Source organism: Engystomops pustulosus, chromosome 7, assembly GCF_040894005.1.
Source record: "Engystomops pustulosus chromosome 7, aEngPut4.maternal, whole genome shotgun sequence".
Taxonomy (NCBI): Eukaryota; Metazoa; Chordata; class Amphibia; order Anura; family Leptodactylidae; genus Engystomops; species Engystomops pustulosus.
Window position 1 is genome coordinate 22,519,247 of NC_092417.1, and position 11,938 is coordinate 22,531,184.

The 11,938-nt window shown below is 43.4% G+C and overlaps 1 protein-coding gene across 1 annotated transcript; it reads right to left on the reverse strand.

The window, feature by feature from the left end:
• Window positions 1-6,677: 6,677 nt before the first annotated feature.
• On the reverse strand, window positions 6,678-10,685 carry MCL1 (MCL1 apoptosis regulator, BCL2 family member). Its single transcript, XM_072115106.1, has 3 exons — window positions 10,168-10,685; window positions 7,509-7,756; window positions 6,678-7,265 (listed from the first exon to the last, which is right to left on the reverse strand). The coding sequence occupies exons 1-3, from the start codon at window positions 10,598-10,600 to the stop codon at window positions 7,149-7,151; spliced, it is 798 nt and encodes a 265-aa protein (XP_071971207.1). The 5' UTR covers window positions 10,601-10,685; the 3' UTR covers window positions 6,678-7,148.
• Between the last annotated feature and the right edge of the window lie 1,253 nt (window positions 10,686-11,938).

The following is an 11,938-nucleotide window of genomic DNA, read 5'->3' on the forward strand; positions in this document are numbered from 1 at the left end:
AAGTTTCTCCAGAAGCATGGAGACTGTTCATAGCTTCAGAAGGCAGTCCATGGGCCATGTTTTTGGAGTGGGGTTTCTGACAAGTTCAAGAAGCCTTGGTCAGGGGTTAACTGCTACCACTGATCTTAAGCTACAATGTATTGACTTGATTTAGTATACCCAGTATGTGGCTCACCTGACACGACAGCTGATTTGTGTACAGAGGTTGCAAATGCCATAAACCATATAACTAAGGAGTGGTGCATAGCTGCACCTCATTCCTGTGATAATAATGCCGTGGCACCAGGTAACCCAGATACTGGAGATATTTAAGTACACACAGAATACAATTAAGAGAAGGCGATAAAATAATATAAGTCTGTGTTTTGTTTTGGCGCGACACATAGCCTGGTCATGTTAGATAACTGGAGGCCGAATATTCAACCAAAATGGTTGGACGTACGTTTGGGCATTATTTTAACATTCCAAAGCCAATCTTCTGTAAAGTTGGTGTAACATGGTCTAAATTTTACTTGTTCTTCATATCACAAACTATTTGAAGAACCTTAATAAAAATCTAGTGTTGGACAAAAAGGGCAACAGAAGCGGGCACATTAATAACCATTTAAAACATGGATAATTTTGGGTTTATGTACAAAAACGTTGCCAAAAAAATTCGGAATATTTGGATTATTAAGGTCCGGAATTTTGATTGTCGAGACGGATCAGTTTTTTGTTGAGCTGACTCAGCACCCTGGTCGTCCAGTAGGAAGGAAGAGTAAAAACACAGGTCCATAAAGGCTGATGCCTATTGCCCAGTAAAAATCCCACCCATCCTCTTCAGCATTGGCAATTTATCATCTGTCAAACAAGGAAGTTCTTCCCTTTTGGGGCCATGGGTGTTCACGATCTCATGGATTAGTTAACTAGGAAACGGGTTGTCAATGATCGCCAATTGTGGAGTTGGATTGTGTCAGAGACATCTTACCCGCAGGCGATAGCAGGGACACAACCACTGTGTCCATTAGATCACAACGTTGTACAAGTTTTCCAAAACTGTGCAGAAATTCTAACATAACCGCCTAGTTTCCAGTAGTCGCTGGCAACCAAGCAAAAAACGTTGTAGGCACGTGTAAGAAATCACATGTACGGAAACCATGAGATCAGACTTCAAAGATTCCAGAACTAGTGGGGTTGTGGTTCTCCACGGAGTGATGGAAAACAGAAGACAACAATCTTACGGTATAAATGGCCCTTTGAGTAGACAACCATTTCCAGGAATTGGACTGGGCAATGAATAGCTTCAAAAATAGTGGGTGTTTTCACATAAGAACATCTAAATAGAGGGGGTGTCATGTTTGTGTTTAACCTCTTTTATACAAGAATCCTAATGGGTCATATATACCATATATACTCGAGTATAAGCCTAGTTTTTCAGCACAAAAAATGTGCTGAAAACCCAACCTTATACTCGAGTTTAAAAAAAATACAGGTTTTCCCAGTTTTTGTTGGTAAAATTAGGGGCCTCAGCTTATACTCGAGTATATACGGTATGTATTGATCTGCCTGGGCCTTCCTCCTTGGTGATATTTTAATCCTCTAAAGTCCTAAGTATGGGTTCTGCCTTTCTGCCCCAAGTTTTGAGAACTTGTTTCAGAGTTGTGTGGTCACTCGTTAAAGGGGTTGTCCAAAACAAAGCTGTACTCACTTCCTCGGTTGCTCCCGGTGTCCTGCACCACCGTCGCGCTGGGCCATGCCTCTGTTTGTTTCACTAAGCGAAACAGCGATGCGAGACACCGGGAGCGCCGGATTAGGTGAGTACAGCTTTGTTTTTTGTTAAAAATTCCTTCCCAGCTTGCCTGCAGAATTTTAAAAAACAGTTGGACAACCCCTTTAAGGTGATGGCCACCGGGAACTGGAAAAGCAGGGGCAAAGGATAGAGCTTCCAGGTAATTAAAGTAATGGGTGTATTAGAGTACTTGGAGATATTCAGTAAGAAAGCTTTTGAGAGCTTAAATGGACAATACAGAGATCCTTCTAATGATCATCATCATGGAGACTGCATGACCAGCTCACTGCCACAGGATGACACACGTGAGAAGTTTAAGACTAGATGTCTTTCTGGAAGGTACAACTATCACGGAAGCAAGATTTATAAGACAGGACGATCCGGGGATTTATCCCGGTGGCCGGTTTAGCCTTGTAGGATTATAGGTTGGAGTAGGACCAAAGTCTTAATTCTAATTTATTGACTTTGATACCATGATTGGCAGAACCGCTCTACGGTCCATCAAGTGGAATGTCAGCAGAAGGCACCAAGTAGCCTAAAGCCCGCCATTCTTGATGCCAACACTAGAAGGTGGACAGTAGATGGACAGGGTTGCAACACATGAGATGTATCTACTTTAAAAGCTATCGGGAGAGCAGACTGATGTCCCCATGTAATCTTGACTACTGGTTTGAGATGTTTGAAGACTCGGTATCACCTCAACGTGGGAAGAATTAGTTATTTTTGACACTCCGGCAGTGAAGAGTCCAGAAATATGACATTTAGAACATCACTGGGTGTAGGAAAAAAAATCACTTAGTCAAGACTGCGGAGCATTAAAGGGTTTTCCCCAGTCTCGGGTAACTTGAAGACTTGGTCTTGAAACCCACATGTACATACGGTATGTTGTATGTAAGAGGAAGCTGATCACACTCTATTAGGTGGAATAACCCTACGTCACATGTGTGGGCAGTAGAAACCGCAGCTTGTGTGACAGTAAGCCGAAAAACCACAGCGATCTTATTGTAGCATTAAAAAATGATCATATGGTGGAGGTGTGAGGGCTCTTTCACATTCGCTTGTGATCAGCTTCTGTTTTGTCTCCGTTGCTTCTTCGTTTTGCCTCTGCAAAAAAAAAACTAAAGGACTAAAGGGGTGTTCCCATCTGGGCATTTAAATTTTATTCATTTGCCATATGTAAACATTTCTTCAATTGGATGTTATTAAAAAAAAATGTTCCTGTGTGAAGATAATTTCTCATAAATGTAACCATGTTGTCCCTTAGAAACCAGATGGCTTCCTCGGATACGACCACCTCACATTTTGGCAGCATTGGCCAGACATGCACTACTGAGTCCTGCCGGACCACCAGGATTCAGCAATCATTACCACAGGACGGCATGTAGTAACTCCAGGACATTTCATATACAAAAACTTTGTTTCTTTGTGCAATCCCTCCAGCAGAGGTGGTCGTATCCAAGGACACAGTCTTGCTTCTAAGGGACCATATGACTACATTTATGAGAAATTATCTTCACACGGGTAAATTTTTTTTAATGAGATCTAATTGAAGAAATGTTTATATATAACAGATCAATGAATCTGGATGTGAGTGCCCAGACGAGAGAACACCCCTTTAACATTGCTTTGAAAACATCTCCCCTGGTTCCTCAGCCTCATCGTTGAAAAAAAAAAAACAAAAAAAAAACTTTCTTCATTTCTTTTTGCCCACCCATAGGACAGGTTTCAGAAATTTAGCTGGAGCTAATAGTAAGTTTCTCTCTCACACCAAGTGCTTCCACAAATAAATAAGAATACATTGGTCGCTGGAGATAATAGTAAGTTGCTCTCTCACCTGAAGTGCTTTATTTATGTAAAGTACAAGTTATGTCTTCAGTATATAGTACTATAGGATTTTGCTCATGTTTCTGGAGCTTGATAGTGAATTTCTATCCCTCCCCTAGAGCTTAAATTAAAGTACATCATTATACAAGTTAGGTACCGTAGGTTTGTTCTTAAGTTGAATTTGTATGTAAGTCGAAATGGTATATTTTATAATTGTAGATACAAAACATTTTATTTTTCCCCAGTGACAATTGGAGTTCCAAAATTGTTTGCTGTAATGGGACCAATGATTATCCATAAAGCTTCATTACAATTTTAAGCTGATTATTGCAATTTGGGACTATAGTAAAGCATCCAGAGAACTTCAAAGGTCACAGTGGGCAGAGGGGTCTGTCTAACTTTGGGTCGTCTGTAAGTCGGGTGTCCTTAAGTAGGGGACCGCCTGTAGTGTTCTGGATGACTCTGCTAATCCCTCTAAGTAAAAAGAGATGCACATTTACATGGGTCATTGGAACCAACACAAAGATGCTATCTCACCCAAAGTGCTTTATAGTACATCAGAACACCTCTGTACCGCTCTGTATGACCCTGCTGATGTGTGTCTGATGGTACAGAGTCCCCCATAGTCCTGCAGAATTTCCTGTTCCTTATTCTGTTTTTGGCAGAGGGTCTCCTCCTGCACCTGAGACATGATGAGGCCTGTGCAGTCCTGTTTACCGTTGTCTTACATGACGTATGGCAGCAGATGGAGGAGCCCCACGCGGAGGCCGCAGTCGTCTCCACTACTTACAGGTTTATGGAGCAGACGGCAGGAAATGGGCGTCCGTGTAACGTGAGAAGCCGCCAGCTGCACTCCACGCTTTGATGTCGAGTCAAACGAGATACAAAAGCAAATATGGGCTTCAAAAGAGATCTGATAAAAGCTGCTCAAGACTCCAACCAAAAGCTTGTGCGGTGGAGGATGGGAGTATCAAAGCGCACCTGTCGCCTACGCAGCAGCCGCACCGGGAGGAATCCTATCCATTTCCGAAACAAATGGTCACATTACTGAGGTCTGGAGGGGTTCGTGTGTGTTAGTTTTTTTCCATAGAGGCCGATTGTCTCTCACCAATAAACAGCGCCCCCACATTGTTTGCAGGCCGTGCCTGGGATTGCACATTCACCTACACGACCAATTGTTTAAGTAGATCTACAACGTGGAGGATATATTATATGTGGTTCTGGGTTACACATTAAAATCGCTGGTCATGGCTCAATCAACGTGCAGAAGGTTACATCACACGATAGACCAGGGCTCAGAAAACTTTGGTTATCCAGGAGAAACTACAACTCCCAGCATGCACTGTGTTACCCTGCTGTACAGGAATAGGGACTGCTGACCAGAGACAAGAGGTGACTTTTCATTGCCTTCTCCCTCTTCGCACAAGACACACAGCATGATACCCTCCCTTCCCCCCATTCTCTTCCGAGTTACACAGCATGTTCCTCCGATTGCAATCTTCCTTCTCTTAAAGATGCTCGCCCCATTCTCACCATTTTCCTCACATGTTACCCTTACCAGGCTCGCCCCAAAGGTCTTTCCTTTACACTTCAACCTCCAGAGCTGCAGTTCACAGCTCTGATTCCTTGCATTTCTTTGGATACTGGATAATAAAATCTTCACCATAACATATTTACCGTGTAAACACTTCAATGTTTTGTAGACAAACCCATGGGGTAGATGTTCATGGACACGTGGGGAGTACAACCTGTAGCAGCGCACATCCACCCGCTCTATAGACACCGGGTCATATGCACATCCATATCCCAGCACTTTCCCCGACATGTGGGAATTACTCCCCGCATACCTGTAGACGCTATAAATCTACTTCTTCCACATACTGGAAAGTCTGGTTATAATACTGAACTAAGGAATAAGGAAGTGATTAAAAAAAAAACAGGGAGGAAAGGTCATTAAAATAAAAAAAAGTCTTCCTCATTTCACAAACCAGATGTTAAGAAAAATGTGAGTATCAGAGGGATCTGGTTCTAAAAGTGCACGCAATGCAGTGCTGAAGCATCATGGGCTTGACAGCAAATCATTGGAGAACATCAAAATAAATGGTCCACATGGTTCTGGTTTTGGAGACTGACCCACGGCTCCTTGATCCAATAACAATGCTTGGCTGCGATACCCACACGAGGCACCAACCAAAGCCCCCCACTCTTACAAACAGGGAACGGGGGCCATTCACACAGTCACGTCATAAATATACACACTTATTTTAAGCCACTCACTCCAATAAATCAAATTAACTCCCGACATACTGAAAATATTTGTTTTTTTATTCTTTTATGTAAACATATGTTAGCACCGTCTGGCGTTGGCTGCACATTAGAATCAATGTTAAACAGGTGCGTATATATCTCTGCGTGAACGAAACGTATCAAAAAACATCGAGGGTTAATATAACCCAGAGAGTCATTCATACTTTCATTATACATGTCCCCCCCCCCCCACGGTTTTGTTATAGAGGAGAACGGATGTTGATGGGTGAAGATTAGAAAATAGTCGAATTCAACTGAAAAGTTATGGAAAAGTAATGTAACGTTACATTTATCAGGGGGTGCGGCCGACACCTCGCTATGGAGGACCCCGTTATCGGTGCGATGACCCCGGTGAAGGATCTGTCACCAAGGCAGTCTGAACACCAACATATAGACAGCCCATGAAGAGGGGGGGTGTTATGGAGTCCAAAATGGCCGTCCTTCCCCTTGGAGAGGATAGGAAGAAAAAAAAAAAAAAAAAAAAAATTCCTTCTTTTCAGAAGTTTTTTTGATATTTGACTTTAAGCCCAACATTCGACATAGACAAGACATTTCAAAGTGCATTACTCTACACACACAAGACCCCCTTAGAGGGGATCGCTACCCTTTACCATTACGGCCATTGAACAGCCGATAAAAGATGGTTTCGTTTTCTCTCTTTTTTTTTGTATTTTTATAAGAGTTAAGTTATTTTACATGACTCTGTATTATACATTTTTTTTACACCATTTACAAAAAGAAAAAAAATAAGTTATTTACAACTTTTTTTTTTCAAGGGGGGGGGGGGGTGTAATATGTGAATGAGTTCTGGTAACTGGGTCTCAACGCTACTGGTGCCAAACTACCGCTCTCAGGTCACCAAGAGTGTTAAAAGCCAAGACGTACCCACTCATTTAACACAAATTTTCACACGTTTTGTGAAAATATATTAATTTATTTATCGAAGGAAAAAAAAAAATAGAGATTTTACAATTTACAGTTTTGTCTTTTTTCTTTTTTCAAAGACAAGGGCAAAAGAAAAAAAAAAAAATATATCAAAAGACAAAACAAAAAACACCTTTGCTTCCTTAGGACATCGGCGAGCCCAAGCTGCTCCACTGACGATCTTGAACTGTGTGGGGGGGAGGGCTATTGTTTTCGCTCCCGACTGCGTGACCCACTGTCAGGAGACGTTTGGCGGCAATTCAAGAGTTAAATTACCACGGGGGGAAAAAAAAAGTTCTTAAAAACAGCAAAAATAAAAAGACATTCACCGGATCATGTATGCAAGGCTTGCTCCAAGACCAGCCACGCCAGCGAAGGCCATCAATACAGTTCTTAATCCGCTTTCGTAGTCCTCGACGTGGAAGAATTCAACACAGCCGTCCTGGAAACATGGAGGGAAGCCGATTAGATATTCTGCAGACCCAACAAAACATTGGGGGAGTGCGGGCTATAGCTGAAGACTGGGCCAGACCTCAGGGATCCAAGTTCAATAACCATCTCCTAACCCTAGATAGGGCTTATTATAATCAATCTTAACTTTACCTGCCTAATATCCAAGCACTGAAAACAATCCCGATACCCTCCCAAAGTTAGAGGTTTGAGCTGTGTGTGGCCTTCTACTCACCCAGCCGTGGTGCTCTTCGATCCACGTTCTTTTATGGGCCATGAGATAATTGGTGAAGCTGTCGGCCAGCGTGCCGATGTAGTTCTCCATGTGGACGCTTTTCAAATATTTGGCCACGAAAGCCCCGAAGCTGATGAGGGTCACGATCCGACCCCAGTTCGTAATCCCATCGCTAAAGACCATCGACGGAACTTCGGAAATCTTCTGGATGTCTTCTCGGTTTTGTATGGACAACTTTTGTAGCATGCCTAAGAGGGGAGAAGAAGCCAGAGTGAATTCTAGGGATCCACATTGCTGGACTGAAAGCAGACTATGGGAAAGACGCGGTGCGCATTGATACAGAAGACATCAGTACATGGAAGCCATGCAAAGCACAAGAGGACATCTGGCCTCACAAAATATCTACAACGCTCCTTGGTCAACTCCTTCTTAGGGTTTCTTACCCATGAGCAATGATCTTTAAAGATTTACACCTGGACCTGGTGCCATAAGGTGCAGCCTGATAACATTCAGGACCCCTCCATGCAAACTACAAGGCAATAACCTCAGAACAGGGGGGGGGGGCATAGCAGACACAAGAGCCGGCAACTGATTCAGCCATGAAGGCAGTAGAATAGTGAATACAGCTCTGGAGTCCAAACCACTAAAGCAGAAATCCCCTGTATAGGTCCCTTCTTACTTGGGCCAAATTGTGACCTTTTGTTGGCTGAAGGTCAAACCACACAAGATGTAAACCCATTCTATAACACTGAAGACTCCACACAATTTCTTAAGCAGACACAGGTATCACTTAAGGTCTGAGGAGCTTGATGGCTTCAATATGACCCTTTAAATCATGTCACTATATCCAAAACAAAGCATTAATCTCCGTACAATGCGTTTGCCGTTACACCTCAGTGAATTCTGGTCCTGGGGCTTTCGGTTCTGCTGTATTACAGGTCCATCATAGGAAGGGGTAAGTGTAAGAACTAGTCATCTCTGCAGCCTCCGCCATCTGCAGTCCTGACCAAACAGGAAGTGACTGACTTTCTCACTCGTTACAACAGCCTGAGTTCCAGTCAGTTCTGGAAAAATACCACAAATCAATAGGAATGTGTGTGTGGGGGGAGGGAGGGCACTGGAATAATACATTATTCAGCGGGGACACTCATAAATTATACAGGATGCAGCTTGCAGAACAGGAGAGGTTACTGCTGGTCAAAGGCAGCTCAAGTTTTGGGGCTAAACTCCAGGGACGGAAGAGCAGGGGTTAAAGGGCGACGCGTAATAAATTATAGAACTCAATGGAATTTTCCGAGACCTTATCGGATCACATTCCAGCCAAGACAAGCCTCGAATGTTACTGTATCACCAGCGCTGGAGCCAGACAACCAAAGGTTACCCCCACCAGGGGGTACAAGGTGCACTAGATAACGGCTTCATCAGGAAACTACATCTCCCAGCATGACTGGAAGGGTCAAAGGTGACCAGACCACCGCTTTATCTTCTGTCTATGAACAAATACAACACAAATGTAACAATTATAAAATTAATAAAGCTTCAGAAATTCAAACATTCCACAAAGACCTGTCAACACAAAGCACAAATAAAAACTACAGCCATTCAAACACATCGATAAAGATTCTGGAATTCAAATTATACACAGCAAGGTCAAGGTGTCAACAACAAGCTGTGAATAAAGCCCGGATCATTCAAGCTCAAACAGAAATCCATAGACGTTCCAAAATTAATAAAGCTACAGGAATTCAAAAGCACGGACACCACACACCATGACTGAAGCCGTTGTCATTCAAATTCTGTGCAGGAAGTAATAAAGCTAGGGCGATTCAAAGAGAAGACAATAAGATTATATATGCATTAACCCTTTTGTTTACAACAGCGAGTCATTCTGTATTGTAAAACTCGCTCTGAAGCTCAATCTTTACAGGTAAGTGCAGAACATAGTGAGGTGGAGCTCCGCTGTGTGCAGAGCACCACGTACACACAGCTCTGCAGCGACATGAAGGGGTGCAGCGCAGGCCACAGCCATTTATACATATGCAAAGCAGCAGTTTACAGCGAATAAAGCTGCAAAACTAGCATTACAAAAATATTAACTACATGCACCCCCATTTTGCTCATTTGGATTAAGCCTACACCGTTTATCAACCTTGTAAAGATCACACCAATGCAGGAAACAGAGGGGAATCCTTCACCACACTTAACCTCCCCATTTTGCCAATTTGGTTTATCCCACCTGCTATTACAACAACTATGCAGAACGTACCAAAATATAAAAAAGGGGATAATGTGCTTCACCCCTACTTTGAAAAAAGGTAGACTAAACCAGCAGCTATAAACCACAATTGTGATCATACCATATTCTCAATCAAAAGGGGAATTTACCACTTCCCCAATTTTGCTAAATTGAATCAATCCACAGCAGTAGATAGTTAAGAGTAGATAACAACAAATGCACCGAAAGGGGTATTAACCCCCAAATAAAGGGGTGCATTCACAGTATACACCCCCATTTTGAAAAATTTGGATTAATCCAGTTTAAATGAGGAATAGAGACGATTATACCAAGTGCACACAACGAGGGGTGTTCCTCACAATGAGAATAGCGCTCTATCAGACAAGATGGCCGCTGTTAGTAGGGGAAGGAGCGGGGTCTCACCCTGGAAGGCCATCCGGTGCTTGTCGTTAATTTCGCCCCCTATTCTCCTCAGCGTGGCCAGGGCCTTGGGGTTGCTGCTGCCGTCCATCTTCTTGTCTCCGGCACTCTCCCGGTACAGGGTGTGCAGCAGGCGCTGGGTCTCCACGTACAGCTCGTCGTGTATGAACGAGTCCGTGGGGGTGAGCGGGGGAGACGTGGAGCCCCGGGAGTCAGACTGTAGGTCCATGTCCTCATCCTCGTCCAGCTCCGACTGGGAGGACGGTAACGATCCGGTGCCGTTATATCCCTGCCGCGTGTCCCAGTCCTTGTGCAGCTCCACCGGTCCGGGGTACGGGGCCACCTGGCCGTCCTTAGGCAGCAGGCTCCCGCCGCCGGCCGTGTACAGGTACGGGATGATACCTGCAGGCTTCCGTATCATGGCGGCGTTCATCATCTTCTCACAATACGCTTGTCCGTGCGCTCACACGCGATATATCCTCTCTGTAACGATGCCTGCCCGGAATGAGCGCGGCTCCGGGCCAAACGGATGGAAAAGAGGACCCCGCCCACTACGTCACGGAGCACAGGCCGCGCCCCATACCCAAATACGGTCACGGAACTGCACGCTCGTGCTTCCCAGTGACGACCAGAAAAATCACATTTATTATATAACGATAGTGACAGGAAATCACAGGCCTCACACCTGTCACCGGGGCTGTGATGTCATAACACCCCAGTGACGCCATAATAACGCCTCACATTTTGTCAAAATGCATCCGTACCAACCAGAATATCAAAAATTAATACATTAATAAAGCGGATAGTGAGAGACCTAACTCCAGTCACGGGGTGTGTGATGTCATATCTGATGTCATAAGCCCTCAGTGACGTCATATCTGATGTTATTTCACTTCAGTGGTGTCATATCTAATATCAAAACGCCACTGTGATGTCATAATAACGCCTCAGATTTTGTCAAAAAGGAAACGTACAAACTAGAATATCAAAAATTAATACATTAATAAAGCTATGAGTGAGACGAAAGGGAGACCTAACCCCAGTCACGGGGTGTGTGATGTCATATATGATGTCATAACGCCACTGTTGCTTCATTATAATACCTCAGATTTTGTCAAGATAGAGCTGTAGCAGCCAGAATATCAAAAATTAATACATTAATAAAGCGGATAGTGAGAGGAAATGGAGACCTAACCCCAGTCAGAGGGTGTTTGATGTCATATCTGATGTTATTTCACTTCAGTGGTGTCATATATAATATCATAACGCCACTGTGATGTCATAATAACACCTCAGATTTTGTCTAAAATGGAGACGTACAAACTAGAATATCATAAATTAATACATTAATAAAGCTAACAGTGAGACGAAATGGAGACCCAACCCCAGTCACGGGGTGTGTGATGTCATATCTGATGTCATAACACCTTGCTGATGTCATAATAATGCCTCAGATTTTGTCTAAGATGGTGTTGTACAAACTAGAATATTAAAAATTAGGTATTTAGTAAAGCAGTAAGGAAAAATGGATGCCTAACCCCAGTCACAGGGCATGACATCATGTCTTATGTCAGAACGCATCAGTGATGTAATAACAATGCCACAGATTTTGTCTAAAATGGAGCCGTACAAAGTAGAATATCAAAAACGAATACTTTAATAAGGCAGATAGTGAGAGGAAATGGAGACCTAACCCCAGTCAGAGGGTGTGTGATGTCATATCTGACGTCATAAGCCCTCAGTGACGTCATATCTGATGTTATTTCACTTCAGT